General features: G+C 38.7%; 2 protein-coding genes across 6 annotated transcripts in view; one reads left to right on the forward strand and one right to left on the reverse strand.

Moving 5' to 3' along the window:
- Nucleotides 1–6,624, forward strand: part of LOC116301329 (uncharacterized) — a 30,399-nt gene extending 23,775 nt beyond the window's left edge. For all 4 annotated transcript variants that reach the window (XM_031710371.2, XM_031710370.2, XM_031710374.2 and 1 more), the window contains 4 exons: nt 1,708–1,792; nt 2,366–2,481; nt 3,009–3,351; nt 3,829–6,624. In XM_031710371.2, the coding sequence (XP_031566231.1) occupies nt 1,708–1,792; nt 2,366–2,481; nt 3,009–3,351; nt 3,829–4,079 (795 nt within the window). In that variant the 3' untranslated portion in view covers nt 4,080–6,624. The remainder of the gene's footprint in view (nt 1–1,707; nt 1,793–2,365; nt 2,482–3,008; nt 3,352–3,828) is intronic.
- LOC116301332 (uncharacterized) lies at nt 5,143–16,347 on the reverse strand. 2 transcript variants are annotated; one of them, XM_031710377.2, is made up of 11 exons: nt 16,270–16,347; nt 15,650–15,760; nt 15,103–15,232; nt 13,652–13,982; nt 12,969–13,169; nt 11,966–12,040; nt 10,794–10,959; nt 9,801–9,857; nt 9,533–9,653; nt 7,772–7,938; nt 5,143–7,407 (listed from the first exon to the last, which is right to left on the reverse strand). In XM_031710377.2, the coding sequence occupies exons 1-11, from the start codon at nt 16,274–16,276 to the stop codon at nt 7,187–7,189; spliced, it is 1,587 nt and encodes a 528-aa protein (XP_031566237.1). In that variant the 5' UTR covers nt 16,277–16,347; the 3' UTR covers nt 5,143–7,186. The 2 variants fall into 2 exon arrangements, with proteins under 2 accessions (XP_031566237.1, XP_031566238.1); XM_031710378.2 differs by lacking the exon at nt 16,270–16,347 and having other exon boundaries at nt 15,103–15,272; nt 15,650–15,743.
- Between the last annotated feature and the right edge of the window lie 1,991 nt (nt 16,348–18,338).

Below are 18,338 nucleotides of genomic sequence, written 5' to 3' on the forward strand. Positions count from 1 at the left end.
TAAATATATTTCATAGGAGACTTTTAAGGAAGTCTGTCAAGTCAAAAAAAATTCTTACCCATAAATTCTCGTCGTTCCAAATTCCAAGGTGGATCGATAAGGTCAAAGCGTACTTGACAAGAATACTAATGAGATATGACGTGTTATCCAAACAATACACCACCTTAATTCCACTTCCTGTTCAATACTGACCCAGAATACCAACTAATCAACCAAGCATGAAATACTCATCCAATACTATATGAAAAAAGCTACAAAATCAAACCGAAAACAGTAGCCCTCAAAGTATATATACCTCGGGGATAGCAGCTAAATATCAGGCTTGAAGCTTAGCATGTATTAAAAATGTACCGTTTTAAAACTATGTAAACGATCTTAGGAATTTAGGTGATGTATTGTCCTGCCCTGAATTTCCTTGTAATTGTGTTATCGGCGTCTTATCTAGGGTGAGGTGACTCGGCATTAATGTGAGCAGATTAGATTAAGTTTAGAAAGTTTGTTTTAGGGTTCGATGGAATTCAGGTTTTAGGTGTATTTCATAGTTTTTCTACTGCATTAAAGCTTTATAGGAGAATAGACTCTTAGGCCTAGGGCAAACGTCGAACTTTCACATGCACCGAACTCATTAAAAACAATGGATATCAGGTGATAATGAGGCGGCATTCTTTGATGTAATTAAGTTCGGTGCATGGAAAGTTCGACGTTTGCCCTAGGCATTAGTGTCTTTGCCATGGAAATAAGATTCTTTGCTTGAGTTGTATCCATATTCATTTGTCTTCTCATGCGTTACCGCAAAGAAATGATACTCTAGGGAATGACAGGTGGTCTGCAATGAGAAGACTTTACGCCTAAGCTAAAGCGATGTATTTGCTTTTTAAATAGTGGACAAATTATGTATTTTATATTAGGTATTCCAAAATTTTCTTCACTCCCCTACCCCCAAGAAGTAATGAGGTAATTGCTATATTGGTAATTTCTAATTTCAGTAATAAAGTTTATTATTATTATTCTAAGACTAGCTGTGTCTGGAAAATGAGGAAAATTTTTGCTTGCTGTGCTTAACATTCTTACTTAAACAAGTGGAAATGAGTTTTCAATTGGTGTAGTGCAGTATCGCACCTCCAAATGATGATTTTGAATTTATAAATAGACTTTGCTCGTATTAAGCCATGCCTAACATATAAATCAGGATTACTAGTTGATTTATATTCAAATGCATTTATCTTGACAAGTATTAACAAACAAGAAAGGAAATGATACTCTAGGAAATGGTCTTGTGGTTGTAATGGGACAACACTGATGTGATCTAGAGAGATCTGTAGACAGGGAGTGAGGTCTGGGTTAGTCTCGCGTGCCGCGCTAAACAATTAGCAACCAGAACTCTATATTATTGATGTTATCTCAATTTCTGCCGCGTGTCATTCACTGGAGTATCGTTTCACAAGTCTAATATTAAATTAACATTTATACCTGATTGCACGAACGTTGTCAAAAAACAACAACAACATCAACAAGCAAATAGGATTATAAACAAATAGGAGTTGATTATTTTTTGAGTAAAATAAGAGTAATTTTTTTCACTGTTTTGAAGGTATAGACTGACCTTTTTGATATTACCTTGTTATTAAAAAGAGAGTTGACATGTGCATTGTGTTAATTATTTCACATATATGATTCAATGTCTTATAAAAAAAATATTTTATTTAGATAACCGATGCTCGAGACAAGGCAGTGAAAACAGCCAAAGCTCAATCTGACAAGATCAAGATGGCCATGGGACCAAAGTATTCAGGTTAAAAAAAACGATACCCCGATACCGACACTAGAGAAAAACGTTTGCGCATGCGTTCACTTCAGCACGCTTTCTAAGAATTTTGAAGAGTTTGAGTGAGAAAATAAATGTTTGTTTTCTCCAAGTATACGAAAAAGTTCGAGAGTATACTTTTGTCAGACCAAGATACTGTATTAACAAACCCAATATGAAAGAATTAGCCTTAAGTTTCAAGCATGGACACTCAGTTTTGGCATTTTGTGAAGTCCAATTTATCACGCATGTTTGAAAGTCAAATTTACTTAGGTTTTCACTAATTTGCATACGGATTCAGAGCATGCGCAGACGTTTTTCACTCGTGTCCCCGATAGCAGGTTTTTCTTCCGGGTTCACCGGTCCCCGGCAAACAAAGTGTTTCCATGGTGTTGTCAGAAAACATAAAATTTTACATCAGGGCACGTGCCTCATGTCATGTAAACGCCATGATTAGTGACGTCCGCCAAAGCCTACCTACTTCGCGCGTGTGATTAGGAAGCATTGTAAATAAAAATAATAATATTTCAAGTTGTTAACGTGGTTGGCTGTGTTATTTAGGGAGTCAAAGTTTCTCTGTATCGAGAAAGCAGTCAACAGAAAAGCGACAGCAGAAGAAGAACATTGGGAACTTGTTTTCTGATGCCTGGAACAAAGGGACTGAACCAGAAGAAGAGGTATAAAACATTATCGATTTGTGTTGTGCTTTTTAAACTTCACAATAAACATCAATAGAAGGTTCACTGCAGGCAAAAATTAAAGCAAGCGGGTTTTGCATGACAAAAGACAAATAAAACAGCTTTATCCGTGCTCTACTCAGTAATATAGCACGCAGGAAGTGACTTAAGCACAAAAGAAGTGTAAGGAGAACGGCTCGTTCTTCTCACACTTCTTGAGTCAAAGTGCTTACGGCGCTTCCAAGGTGACTTATTAGTAAACGAAGGTCGGAAAAAGCTGTTTTATTCGTTTTATTATATAGTTACTGATTTTATTTTGGTATTGAATTTACTTACGCAAAAAGAAAGACGGTCACGTCGACGGTCAGAATCTAGCAAGAATTCGCGCGCGCGGATGGCGTCGGCCCTGTGCTTCATCACTAATAAAGCACAGTTTTCGACCAATCAGCGCGCACGTACTATCCTAACTATATAACAAAATCAAATCTCCTTTTAATTTTTTTTTTTTTTTTTTATTCATTATTCAGAATGGCCCTGTATCTCCAGACACGCCCTCGAGTACTGGGTCTGGGATGACCCCAAACACCTTCGAACCCAAATCATTTAATATCGCGATCGATAATGCATTCAACATGGACAAAATATCCGAGGAGCAGCCCCCTCCTCCGCCTCCACTACTGCAGAATGAATTGAACGAAGATATTCCTCCACCTATAGCAAGTAAAAACAGCAGTAAGAGTAACAGTCTTGAAAGAAATAATATGGAGAATGACAAAAATACGGCTGATCAGACACAAATTCCGTCGCCAACTGAAGTCAAGTCAATGTTGGAAACTCTTCATTCCTCACCACCGCCATTATCAAGTAAAGGTGTGTCTATGTTACCGCACTCGGCACCTGCACAGACCACCGCACCCCCTCCCCCACTGTTGTGTAATTCTGCACCAGCACCACCTATAGCACGTAACGAATCACTACGTTCACCGTCAGGTTCATTTGTAGTTGCACAACCCTCGTCTTCCCCGCCCAATGAATCATTCACGGGTTCCCCTCGCTCTCCGCACGCTGGAGCCTTCGCCTCCTTTGGTGAACCACCTCTGCCTCCCCCACCGGTAGCGCGCAAGCCATCCAGGTCAAACAGCATTCGCTCTCAGCAAAGCATAGATGAGGAGCTCCCAATGACATCTGATGATTCCTTAGATGATGACTTGCCAGACTTCCCTCCCCCACCTCCCCTCCCCCAGAATAGTTCCATACCCCCTCCCGTTAAGAGAAAACCGTCAAGAAGTGGTAGCATGAATGGAAATGGGATAGGAAATGTGAATAAAAAGATAACTCGCGTTGCAGAAATGGGATCGACGGATTCTCTTGACAATATCCCGCCTCCTCCCCCCCTGGACATGGCAATGGACACCGACGTTGACCTACCACCACCTCCACCGGAGGCTCTTTTTAAGAACCAATTGGAGTCTTCCTTGATAAGATCAAACAGCGAAAGCCGGGATAGAGCCAATAGCAGTGGAAAGACTCCTCCGCCTCCGCCTCCGAAAACTAGTCGTCCAAGACTGACCAGCAATGGAAAAGGACAGCTATCTTGATACACTATAAACGACAATTTAATTTGCAAACAAACTACCTCGTGATTGGATTGGATCAAAAATCGATTTAGAACCCGATGAATGGTTGATTGACAAGGCACGTCATAGTCACGTGATTTCATAATCCCGAAGATTGGATTGGATCAAAAATTGATTTGGAAACCAATAAATGGTTGATTGACAAGACGTCACAGTCACGTAATTTCATGATCTCGACAAGGCATTTGAAGATAGCTTTTATAATACCACTTGTTAAAGCTGGAACAATCAATAAACCTTAAAAATTCAACGAAAATCAAGAATTATGCTTCATTGAAACAAAAAGCCTATAGTTTCAAAGTTGAAGAACGAAAATCTACAAGAAAATTATGAATAACGCAAGAATACATGAAGTAGAAATGGATACTTGAAGCGCTTGCTGTAGAGTACGTACAGACGTTTTAGATTCATATAAATATTAGTATATTATTAGCCTATTACTGTCTTTTTTAATGCCAGCTACCATTCAATTTAATTTACCAAGATTATTTTTCACTCAATTATTAGTCGTTAAAATACAGTCGAAAAGAAAATCTCGGCGAAGTATTCATGAAATCTTTAGTAGTTTTTAATTTATTATATTTTATAATTTGTACTAGAGAGAAGGTTTGTAAAAGGCAGTAACACACGATGAAGCAGGGTAGCAAGGCGCTGATACACTAGACAATTGCTGGCTTTCACTCAGCTGATAAAATATTTTGAATCTCATTATCTGCTCCACATGGTGGTCAAACACTGACCATCATGTGCTGAACGAATTCTCGTGATTCAGCTGATGAACATTCCGCACGAGGCAGGAAATAACGTCTAGTGAAAGCCAGCAATTCTTGGAGTGCAACCACATGACTCAAAATCCCTCGAAATATAAACAATGAAACTGTCAGCCGCCATGTTGGTTGATCTAACAAGAGAAGCTAACGAGGAATGCTTCGTTATCGTCAACCAACATGGCGGCTATGACGACAATGGTCTGCAAATTCTCTAGTAATTTTGTTGCCAGGAACTAACTTATCACATGAGAACGTTTAGTGAAAAACATCGTTTATTGTAGTTGAAGCGGGGAGACGTAATTACTTTTACACTGCTTCTCAACAATTTGCCGTCGCAAATAGCGTTTTAGTGGACGTCAGTCAGCGTTTCCATGACATTGGTAAACACATTTTTTTAAGGGCATCTGCCTATGGAATGTCATGGAAACCCCTTGATTGACGTCCACCAAATCCTACTTCGCCGTGACCACGACGCGCAAGCTATTGCGAAGGATTATATCTTCAGCTGTAAAATTATGCTGTATTCACATTTCGGATGGACCGTTAAATTTTGAGGAATTTTAATGTTTATATTTTTAAGTAATAAATAATCAAGTGATATATATTTTTGAAGGGATATTCTTATTGATTCAATATTTTATGGGGAGGTTTAGAATTCTCAAAATACAATGGTCTACCCCTAAACCATAATTCCTTGCACGAGATGAATCAGAATTTCGCTTTTAAAACATTGTTATTTCTTTGGCGTCTTTGTTTTACAAGGCGATACTCGAAAAGCCAGTTTATGGCGAATCTGGATCAATGAAAATGTCATCAGTTTCTTTGTGCACGGAGTTATGTTTATTATGTGAATAGTGTTGTTTTACAGCTGATAATTTGGTCTATTTCGTGTGAGAGAAATCGTATGGTACTGAAAATATTTTCACCGTTGACCAATCAAATTGCGAGCCGACCCACTCACAGCAAAGTATGGTCACGACACGGTATTGTACAGTTCTCCCTCACACGTAATTTACTCCACGTACCTGAAGTCTATTACCAATGTACCAATAATTAATCGAACAAGAATATACATATATATGTGCGTTCATTTCGTTTACGTTTCTTCGTTTAGTATTGAATCGATATGTAAGATATAACTTTGGATTGTATGTTAGATAAACAGGACACTGGTGAAAAACGCACTGCGCACGCTCGGAGATGGCATAGCGTAACTAAGGGCAACTTGTGTTTTTGATGCCGGTGTTTTGATTGTTTTACAAAATCGCAAAACTTAAGAAAAATGCTGAAAACTTAAGGTTGTCCTTTTCGCAATAGCAAGATAATTTCGATAGTGATACACAGCTGATTTATACAAAAAAACTTTTGTTTATACAAAGCAAAAATAATCTTTGAAAATGCCGCCACTCGCGGCCCGACGATTTGCAGATAATCACATGGTCGGATCCTATGTAAAGAAATCCAAAAATATGTGTAAAATTCCAAACCGAATATTCAAAAAATAGCCCTGTCGGTTAAAATAAAACCTACCTTTAGATGTGATCAATTGTTATTGTCCGCCATTTTGTTTTTTCTCCCAACGCATGCGCAGTGCGTTTTTCATCAGTGTCGATAAACAGCCATCCGTTCCATATAATCAACATATTATGTATAGCCATAAAAAAAGTTATCTAAATCTATAAGGTTTGGTTAGCCTGTACGTTTTATTGAATAAACTCTAGAGATTGCGAATGTAATCTGTGTCATTGAGGGTAATATATATATTATACAAAAAAAGTCTGTAAATAATTTGTTAGGTCTCTCCCTTGATTCAGGGGTTTTTCTCTGATTTTCCTCCTTCCGCAGAACCCTAAAAACCAATTTGATCTGTGAGTCTAGCCGTGCCCTAACTTAGATCAGCCCAGAGGTTGTTTCAGGGTTTAATCTGTGAGTTAGCCGTGCCCTGACTTAGATCAGCCTAGAGGTTGTTTCAGGTTTTAATCTATGGGTTAGCCGTGCCCTGACTTGGATCAGCCCAGAGGTTGTTTCAGAGCATCGATCTGTGAGTTAGCCGTGCCCTGACTTGGATCAGCCCAGAGGTTGTTTCAGATAGCCTGCGTCACATCCGGTGTTATCCAATGGAAGTTCACTTTAGAATGAGCAATGGCTAACAGCCAATCAGAATCTATTATATATAATCGCGCAATTTGCAGGGGGTCTAGAACAAGCTTTCTGGCGATGTTTCGCAGACGGTATTTACGAAGAAAATTCCGAATGTGACGCAGGCTAGTTTCAGAGCATCGATCAAAGTTTTTCGATCTAATTTTGGCTTGTTCCCTTTTGGCTTTCCCTTAGTTTCTCATACACATAGGCCACATTGAGAACACTGACTTCGTCAAACTTTTTGCCAACGATCATCATCCCAATTGGGTAACCAGTTGATGTATTTGGTGATGGTGCATTAATAGACAAGGCTGGGTGGCCAGTGACGTCAAACTGTGACGTGTTGGGATGTGGGATCAAACACGAATCCATATACTCTAAAAAAACAGAATTTAAACAACATATGAGCTTTGCCAAGTCATAACTAAAAAACAAGGTGCATTGTGGTCTAGTTTGAGTACCAACAACACTCTATATAGAGTATAATAAAGAATATGAAGAAAAATTAAAAGGTATTTTACTCAAATAGGCCACTGATATCATATTGCATCTTGTCCGATGGAATCTGATGAACAACAGCGAGAGAAAAGGTTCTCTCACTTATGAATAACACAATCAATATTGATTTATCCAAATTCATTTCCGCCATTTTGTTACTACTAGTATAAAATCTTGGTGGAAATAATGGAAACATGGTTATAATTGACCTTCATTCAACATCCTTTTATTCATTGTATTTACCTTTGAATGGGGCGTCTTTGTCGGGGAACTGAATGACTGTTTTAGGACATGTTGGCATAATGAGTACATCAAAACTCTTCAAAGCTTCATCGTAAGCCTTGGTCAGCTCTCTTCGTAGGTTTTGTGCTCTGCTGTATAGTACGCCATTGCAGGTGTCCTTCATGTATCTGAATTATGGAGCACACAAATCGATTCAAGATCTAGATATTCAAGTTTTTCGTTCAAGTCGTGCGTTCAAGTTTTGATTTCAAGTTTAAGTTCCAATTCAGATAATCAAATTTCAAGTTCAATTTTTGCGTTTTTAAAGTTCGCTTCCAGCTAAAAGTTCACTAGTTCAAGTTTACTACAAAAAATGAATTATTATACATGGAGAAGAGTATACCCACTGTATTGCAAATAGAAAGGACCTCATCGAGGTAGGACAGTGTAACTAATAAACATTAAATGGCTGGCTATTCGCAAATTGAAAAGTAATACTATAGGAAATTAAATTACACAATATAAACTTAATGTCTGGTCGCCAGGGAAATAGTTTTAGTTTCACGAGAGTCTTCTCGATGTTTCACGAGGCGAAGCAGAGGGAAACATCGTGACTCGAGGGAAAACAAAACTAACTAACTTCCCGAGGGACCAGACATTAAGTGTTTTGTTATATAGCAATAAATTGTACAATTGAGAAATATTGAGAAGTCAGTGTACGAAATAAGAACTTTATTTAGCAAGCTAAATGCATGAAAACTGACAACTGATTTTACAAATAAAACTCACTACGGTCTTGCATTTCTCTACCAAAAAGCGAGGAGAGTAGCAACAGCATTTTTCAGTCGTTTTTTTCCTATTTTCCGAATCCTTTTTCTTAATGAAAGTCTGTAATTTCTCTGTAGAAACACTGGAAAATCTCTGTTGTTTTGTTTCGCTTGCTGTTAAGCTTTTATTTGTACTGAAGATTCAAGCAAAATATTTGCTTCCGCTTTGTTGTTTGTTATTGGTGCAAAATATCACGCCATCAGCGTTTTCCGCGTTCTGATCACGTGGACTTGTTTATTTTCACGATTATTGTCACGTGCCACTTATAATTTCCCTACCGAGAAATAAGTAACTTATTTCAGATTTAGCTAGTGTCACGTGCATGGTCATCTTTCAACCAATGAGAGTGTTCGTTATATCGGAAAAGTTCGTAGCCATATAACAAATATTGAAAGAAAAAAAAAACGTATAATAGTTCGACATCGTCCGGCATCCCTTTCACAGTTCCCTGCGCCATCATAAAGGCCCGTTTACACAGGCGATTTTTTCGGCGATTTGAAGCGCGATTCTTACGGCGATTCACGTGCGATCATAAATCGCTTGTGTAAACTACCGGCGATTTTGAGGCGATTTGAGTTGCGACTTTCTCGCGATCTGCTGCGATTTTGAATTGGGCTCAGGGAACTCATTCAAAGGACATGAAGCGTGCCCCCTTAAAACGACATTTTTCAAATCATTATTAGACGTTTCAATTCATTCTTTGTTTCAATCTTCCCGAGTTGTTTTCAAAAATAAATTCAAATCTCGAGGACTATGGCGCACATTGATGAGCTGTCAAAAGGGTACTAAATTAGCCAACCATCGATAACAGTCGACCACATTCCAACGAGCCGGGACCAACTGATAAACACGGAGTCATACATGTTTGATGCAGCTCGTCGAAATTAAATTTAAATTTGAAATCGAATAATTAATCAAATAATCCAAGGTATATAATCATCTATTGCATGGTACCTTGAAATAAGAAGACAAAACTTCAAATTCCTTGACAGATGATTGGGTTGTGTCTTGAGTCCTCGTGCGATTGCCTGTTGTAGATTGGTGTCATTATATGAACTGGACGTGAAGGTCGACCCTGCAGATTGCAATGAAAAAAAAAAAAAAAGATAAACCTAGAAAATTTCTTTTCAAATTCGATACGATATTCTCCCTTTGACCATTTCTGAGATTGGCTTGGCTAGGCAATCCAGTCCAACCCCCACATTTATGCAATGCTTATTACCATCAAGAAGTGAAGTCCCAGCGTACTCTAAGAACATGGTGCTACCTATCTTTCCTCCTGTAAAAAAAGGAGCAATCAAACTCTAATTAAATAGTAACTATATAATAAAAACGGCTTTTTCCGAGCTGCGTTCACTAATAAAGCACTTAGGAAGCGCCGTAAGCACTCAAGAAGATTGGGAAGCGCTCGCCTACAGCTCGTGCTTCTCCTTACACTTACTTCCGTGCTTACGTCGCTTCCTGCGTGCTTTATTACTGAACTGAGCACGGAAAAAGCTCTTTTATTTGTTAAATATAGCTTATATATATGTTAGACGCGCGCTGTGATTGGTTGAGAACTTTGCTGTATTAGTAAACGAACACGGTTGCTGGGACCATCCTCGCGCGCAGCAGACTTTGCAAAGAATCGTAAGAACGAGACTAAGAACGGCTCATTAGCAGCGCATGCGCATGGCACCTGTTCTTCCCATTCATCGATGGTAATGCTTCAATAAATAAAATACTAAACTTAACCAAAAGCATGTACTGGCAATCATTCCAATGCATGCGGACAATGGACTACTTCGACGATGCGGCGGCCATAAAAATAAATAAATAAAATAAATTAACTTTGTTAGAGGATAATACTTGACAGTAACTCAACTGATAAACTTGTGGTCCTCTGTTAACCATCTGTTGCCATCTTGAATTGAAAGGCATTATGGGTTATCCAAGGGGGCAAACATACAAAGCTTTGTTACAATAACGGCGTCAATGGGCATTAACAGCTCAAAACAAGAAAATTTGACAAGGCATATTTAATTTAAAAAACAAAAACAACAACAACAAAACAATGTACAGTTACAAAAGTAAGTAAATTTCTCAAGGATCGTGGGGTCGTCATTTCAACATCTTGGCTTTGTTTTTCCCCATGAACAAACTTAATGCCTTGCGATTCAAGGTGGCTGCCGCATCGTCGAAGTAGTAAATTGATCTATATGAACAATGTTCATACCAATTGAATGCCATGGAATCGATACTTCTTCGACTTTTGCTCCAGCTTCTCTTCTCAACAACTCGACTGCTCCTTTGACACTCTGGCTTATCGTCTCCTCCATTGAAGGGGACTCAAAGCCCTCCTTTACCAAACCAATTCTCATTCCTTTTATGTCTCCTGTCAACTATAACAAGATAAAGTTGGTATATGGGCGATCTGTATTCATACTTTAAATAAAAGTTATAGCATATCTACAGTCTGGAGTCCAAAATGTGTACATTTTTCGAAAACGCTTTAGACCTGCTACAACTACATGATAGAGATATTTAGAAATTGTTTTGATTAGCATAGGAAATAGCACGATCTCGAGTACAATTCGGAATTTATAGATACTACTGATGTTTTGAAAGTTTTCAAAATTGACCGAGCCTTTTAGGCGAGTCCAACTTGAGAACTTTAATTGGGACTCTACAAAGTACAATTTGGAATGTAATTGTACTCCTATTGTCCAATCAGGATCGAGTAATTTTGTTGAGTGTATTATAAGTCTACATAATACATCCAATTAGATAGCTTGGAGTTCCTCTTCCCTAAAACATAATTATAAGCCAATCTCAAGGGTATCGCCTTCACCCATCTCAGAAACAGTCCCCCAAACCCCCCTCCATCCCTCCATCCCCCTCCCTTCCTCCCGCCCTCCGTCCTTCCCTCCTTCCCTCCTAGCTTCCCCACCTCCCCACTCCCGTCTCAACCCTCTTCAAATTGTGACGACGTGGATGTACCGATACGATATTCAGGATATATACAGCTACTTCGAAAAAGGTTAAGAGGAGAACGGTAAATGGCGTTCAGTGATTGGCGATTGCACGACCAGAAAGAACTGTGGTCATACTATCATGGAGACGTGAATCGAATACCAAACGCATCAACTCGAGATCTAAAGCCTTCGCTCATGAATGTTGCAGGCGTTGTTTAGGTATTTAATTTCAGTCGTGCAGTGAATCGCCAATCACCGACCGCCATTCATCCCTTCAACCTTCTTCGAAATAGCTGAATAAATGAAGTTAAGTGACAAGCGAATAAGAAGGAAATATAACATTGTCGTAAACGTTTGGAACACGGTGTTATTAAAATAAGCTTCGTTCTTATTAATTCACTTCTCATTCCGCCTCTCTAGTGAATGTTCATACCAGTTTTGTGTATGGTGGTACAGTCAGATTACAGGGTTGTCTTGGATCCATGTCTTCATCTCGTCCGGTAATCACCTTTAGAAAACAAATTAGATTAACAAATAATTCGTTCATTGATATAGCACACAGGAAGTGACGTAATCACGAAAGAAGTGTAAGGAGAAGCACGAGCAGTAGGCGCTTTCTTACTGGATGGACCAAACGGAAAAACCTGTTCTATTCGCTTTATCATAGAGTAACTAATTTAATTTCGGTATTGAATTTATTTACGCAAAAAGAAAGACGGCCGCAGGATCTAGCATTTCGCGCGCGGATGGCGTCAGCACTGTGCTCCGTTCACTTATAAAACACAGCTTTCGACCAATCAACGCGCACGTACTATCCTAACTGTATAATATATAAATGCCTATATTGCAAGTGCTAGGTTCATTCATATTTTTATATTAAGGATTTAAAATCTACGGTGTATTTATGGCGGCTTTGCTTATTCATTTAAAAGAAGATGTTAATTAAAGTTAATTGTGAACGTTTGAAAAAAATATGAAACTATTCCCTTTTAAAACGGAAGTATAAGACTTTGAAGATGAGAGAATACATGAAAACGACGCCACATGATTTCCAATATCTTTAGGAGTTTTGCTGCTATGTAATTCAAACTGTTTATATTCGTCGATTTATTCAATTAAGTGAGATATCTTTCAGTTGGTATACAAAAGGTGTTGTAATAAGAAAGTGTTCATAATCTATGGGGTAGGGATTGTTATGGGGATTTTACATTTTGAAATGAAATTTAATCTCGAAAAGGTCTATATTACGGACACCTCTATATTACAAAAACCTCTTTATATATTACGGACCATAAATTATTTCTTTCTTACTGCACCTCTATCTTAAGGACTCTCCTATATTACAGTCCTTCGGTGTTCGTATTATAGAAGTTTCATTGTAGTAAAGCAGCCAAAAATAATGGTTCCCCAAAAAATCCTTTTATTAATTCTAATACCTCTAGCAGGAGAGCAGTGTTCCACACGTCTTTGGCCATGGGTCCAACATGGTCTATAGTGAAATCTATTGAAGCGATCCCTGTGTATGGTACAAGACCAAAGGTAGGCTTGAGCCCAACTATACCGCATGCTGCTGCTGGTGTTCGTATGGAACCACCTTGGTCGCCTCCTATCGCCATGTCTACTTCCCCCGCAGCAATCTAAACACAGGAAGTCCAGACTATATATAGTTATACATTATAAGGCTTTAAAGGGAAAATTTTAGATTTCATCAATCCCTGAAACAACCTCTGGGCTGATCTAGGTCAGGGCACGACAAACTCACACATCGAACCCTGCAACAATATCTGGGATGATCTAAGTCAGGGCATGGATAACTCACCGATCGAACCCTCAGTGAAACAACCTCTTGGCCGATCTAAGTCAGGGCACAGCTGTCTTAAAAATCAAAATGTAATTCAACCAAAAAACCCTCGAATCAAGTGGAAAAACCCGACAAACTCGCATGTGACTATGATGCCGAGCTCAGGAATCGACACAAAAGATGAGAGGAATTTACTACCACTACGGGGTTCCTGCACATACGCATTCCCCCCCCCCCCCCCCCCCACCCGGATGGGGGATAAAGTAGGGGGAGGGGGGAGGGGGGTAGGGAGATTCCTGACCTCTGGTTAAAACTCACCAGTGCTGCACATCCAGAGGAAGATCCACCTGCCATAACTGGCCGACATACATTCATGCTACTTTGATGTGGATTCAGGACTGGTCCAGTGCAAGCAGTCAAGCTACCATCACTATAACAAAACTCCTCACAAGTAGCTTTGCCAAGAATCCGACCTCCGGCATCAAGTACCCGGGTTACAACTGTAGCATCTATATCCGGTACGAAATCCTCCAGTATCCGAGATCCGATCATCATGGGTACTCCTGCTACTGGGATGTTGTCTTTGATGGCAACCGTCTTGCCGTCAAGGAGTCCACTTCTTGTCCCTTGGATATCACACTTCCAGTGCCTTAGGTAGAGATCAAAAGGCAGACTTATCAAACAATCGTACGATCAAAATGAACGATTTAAACTTTACCAGTCAATCAGTCATGCAATCAGACAGTGCGTATATCAGCCTAGTCAGTTGGTCAGTCTGCCAATCGGTCAGTCTATATGTCGTCAGCCCGATCGGTCTGAATCGGTCGGTACATTAAATGATCGACCAAAAAATCATTCTGTATGTCGTCAGCCCGATCGGTCCGAATCGGTCGTTAGATTAAATGATCGACCAGATCATTAAGTCAGCCCGACTGTTCGGTCGGTCGGTCGGTAGATTAGTCTATATGTCAAGCTGGTCGATCAATCGATAAATCGAAAAACCAGTCAGTCAGGCAAATATGGAAATCAAGTGACTTAGTCAGCTACCGTCAATCAAGTTGCTCAGTCGGTCTGTAGATCGGTCGCTAGGTTAGTCAACCGATAGACCCCTTGCGGTATGTTATTTGGAATGCACCTCAATTTGGAGGACATAACAATAGGTTTCCAATTTTCATGATATTGTTATTCGTGTATTTCGTCCTCTAGATGAGATTTTTTGACGGCACATGCAAGGGGTCTGTAGACGGTTGGTGGGTCATCCGAACTTTTTAGCTGCATGCAGTCAATATAATGCATTCTCTACTTTCACATCCCCATAATCCTTTGCGTCTTTGGGGGGTAACCAGAGGGTAAAAACCCACTTATTTTGCTGAAGGCTGATAAGACAATGTTGACAATACCTTGTTTGGTATCCGAAGATAAAATGAAGAAGTAAAAAACAGAAAAAGATAGAAGCTTGAAGACGTTTAAGGTAAATTTTAAACATTTTTTCGTAAGTCAATACATTTTCTGTAAGACCAAAACTCTTGATGATCTGTACACGCCAAAATAACTTGGAATAAACTGATAATCAGTATTGTACAGATAAAAGCAGGTATAGTATAAATTCAATTAAGAAACCTTTCAATTTGGGACAGTTTTTTGATTGGTTACCCCCCAAAAACGCAAGGCATTATGGGGATGTGAAAGTCGGTATGTGGATCGAACAGTCGCTCGGTCATTCAGTTGGGGGTCAGTTAGTCTTTCACTTTCTATCATCTCATACATACCAGGCATTCAGAGGGTTTTCCTGTTTGGTCGGCCTGTATCCTGGTGTCCGAGGATACTTCACAGGGAGCTTGGGTTCCACCATATCATAAACATCTTGAAATGTCTCACTTATTGTTGTCTTTATGGTATCTACAATAGGCGGGGTGCGGGGAAAATAGGTTGAAGAGTTCTTTATCGATTTTGGAGAAAAATGGTCGAAAGAAACAAATTACGTGTAAAACAGAGAATTATATTTTTCTTCGAATGATTCAGGGTTGATAAAAGCTAGGTCAATAAAATACACAAACTGGACGACAAACTCGATGAAGATTCAATGTTTTGGCTGGTTTCAGGTGGTTTCAGGTGGTTTCACGTCGCTCCTTGCTTTAGTAACTACCCGAACTGGTGAGGAGTGAGTCACGCTACACAGCCATCTTAAAATACATTCATCAGTTCAAGTGTCTTCAAAAGTTAAAATAAACGACAATATTTCAAAAATCTTCCTATCAATGCTAAAAGGAAGTTTTTAAAAAACACAAAAACACAAGAGAAAATAATTTCACAAACCTCTGTATTCCTTTAGTTCTTCATCGTTCAACTCCAGTCCAATGTCACGCGCAATATCAGACAATCGAGTGCAACTTGGGGCAGGAATGGTCGTATCTCTAATCTCTAGTTCTAGGTAGAAAAACCAAGGGGGAAAATAATTAAAATCGGCAGAGTATTCCCTCGCAGTTCAAATATCAAAATCGAAGTAGTTGGTATTAAGGAATTAAGAATACCAAGAAGGGGAATATCAAATTTTTCCATCCAAAAAGAATAGATATTTTGAAGGTTATTGATCTCTGCAATACTAATTGAAAATTAGCCTGTGAGTTTAATTATATCAGTTTTCTGAGCAGTCTCACACTCGCATAAGCTTTATTTACATGTCGTACAGTAAAAGCTACTCACGTGCCAAATAAAGCAAGATTAATGTAAAACTGTCTAAGATATATCGTCATTTTTGAAACATCTTTTTAAGCAAAATTTGTTCCAGACAAAGATGTTTACCAGAATAAAAGAGCACTTTGACTTCAAATACAATAATCGTTTTGCTTTTTTTGGTCTTCATTTCGATAATATTAAGTTTGGATTTAAACTCTAAATTTAATAATAGGTTATTAATAGTGAATAAAGGTGCTTACTTGACATAACAGTAGTTTAGGCCTGTTTTCCTTTGCGACACCTCTTTCGTTTTAGACACAACTTCCGTCATACTGACCTATAAGGGTCCAATCTCGTATTCAGAGCCTACGTCTCTTCTGGCCTGCGGCAACGAACGAGGTCTCTGTCATAATGCAATTTTTGGCGCATGCTCAATTTTCCGGAAGTGAAATATAATCAATGAAGGTCTGTGTTGACTTCCGATCAGAATAAAAATTAGAAATGGGGAACATATTTTTTTAATGTTTGGCAAGTCTTTGAACGCATGTGCTCTTATTCCAGAAGTTCTAGAAATCCTGGTCTCGAAAAATGGATTATGCCAGAGCCCTCATTCTTCGGGTTAAAATTGTCATAGCTAAGTGCGAAAGGAAACGAAAGGGAAGGGAAGTAAACGAACATGAAAAGAAAGGAAATTGGAAAAGAGAAGGGAAAGGAAAGTTAAAAGAAAAAGGAAAGGATAGCTAATTTAATTATTTGCTTTAACATTGGTCTTAACATTGAGAATTAATAATAACAATATTAACATTCATTTATACCGAGGGCAGATCCAGCCAGATCCGCCCTTGTATACAGTCCACCGAAAAAAGACATTTACACATTTAGACTAAAAGATATATGACGTGTTTCATTATGTATTCTTTGCCTTGTGTGCGTCAGCCTGAACTTTAAATGTAAAATTCAACTCGTGAGTCAAAAATCCAGAATGCCCTGACCATTTAGCGAGGATTTAAGATGGAGAATTGGTATTTCAGCATTTGTTTTATGCCAGAACCTTTGAGGGAACACACGATATTTCTTTTAGTCTAAATGTCTAAATGTCTAAATGTCTAAATGTGTAAATGTCTTTTTTTGGTGGACAACACTAATAACATTGACTGTATATAGTAGCAGCAGCAGCAGCAGCAGCAGCAGCAGCAGCAGCAGCAGCAGCAGCCGCAGTAGTAGTAGTAATAGTAGTAGTAGTAGTAGTAGTAGTAGTAGTAGTAGTAGTAGTAGTAATAGTAGTAGTAGTAGTAGTAATAGTAGTAGTAGTAGTAGTAATAGTGGATCCGTAATAGTAGTAGTAGTAGTAGTAGTAGTAGTAGTAGTAGTAGTAGTAGTAGTAGTAGTAGTAGTAGTAGTAGTAGTAGTAGTAGTAGTAGTAGTAGTAGTAGTAGAAGAAGTAAGAGTGTCAGCGGAGATGAGAAGTGTCGATTATGCGGCAAAGGCCCGGAATGTGTTTCACAAATCCTAGCGGAGTGTAGTGCGCTTGCGAAAACAAAGTACCTTGCGTGAAATAACGACGCCCTCAAGATTCTGTTCTTTGAAGTTCTCAGATCTCTAGACCTGGTGACAACGATGGGTCCTTGGTACTCGTAAGTTCAGCCTAAGACGGTGTATGAGAATAGGAGTGAAGTTGCTTATTGGGACCTCCCATTATATGCTGACACTACGCTAACAGATTTGTTGCCATCATGATCGACAACGAGGAGAAGGAAATCTCCGTCATAGAAATGAATTTTACTTGGGTCGAGAACAGGGAATTAAGCAAAAGACACCGAGTAGACGACTAAGTACGGTCCACTCTGCTGGGAGTTGAAGCAGAGATACCCAGGACACCGCGTCACACACTACAACATTATCGTCGATGTCTTGGGAGGATACTCAAGAAAAGTCAACAAGGCGATCAAAGACCTCATGAGCGATGAGAGCCGATCCATCGCTCTTATGCAGAAGTCTGTTATAACAAGTTGGCTTCACATTGCACGAACTGTTAAGCTTTTAACCTATGAACATTAGATATCTAATTTAGAATTTGCGTATATTTACTACCGATTTATTTATCAGTGTGTTGAATTACTTCGTTGTTTTTTTTTTTTTTTTTTTTTTTTTTTTTTTTTTTTTTTTTTTTTTTTTGTTGTTTTTTTTTTTTTTTTTTTTTTTTTTTTTTTTTTTTTTGTTTTCTTGTTTTTTTTTTTGTTTTTTTTTAAATAATTTTTAAGGATATATAGTCTTTAATCAATAATTAATAATAACAATAATCTCTAATCAATAATTAATAAATTTTAAA

Source organism: Actinia tenebrosa, unplaced genomic scaffold (genome assembly GCF_029948245.1).
Source record: "Actinia tenebrosa isolate PJP-AT-01 unplaced genomic scaffold, QUT_ActTen_1.0 PGA_scaffold4__44_contigs__length_22323623, whole genome shotgun sequence".
Classification (NCBI taxonomy): domain Eukaryota; kingdom Metazoa; phylum Cnidaria; class Anthozoa; order Actiniaria; family Actiniidae; genus Actinia; species Actinia tenebrosa.

What these genes read in the sequence shown, in the direction of transcription:
- LOC116301332 (XM_031710377.2), bottom strand. An exon ending in ACACTGCTCTCCTGCTAGAG is followed by an intron (nt 12,041 to 12,968) that starts GTATTAGAATTA and finishes TGTTTTCTAAAG; the next exon opens with GTGATTACCGGACGAGATGA. An exon ending in GATTCCATGGCATTCAATTG is followed by an intron (nt 9,858 to 10,793) that starts GTATGAACATTG and finishes CTTTTTTTACAG; the next exon opens with GAGGAAAGATAGGTAGCACC.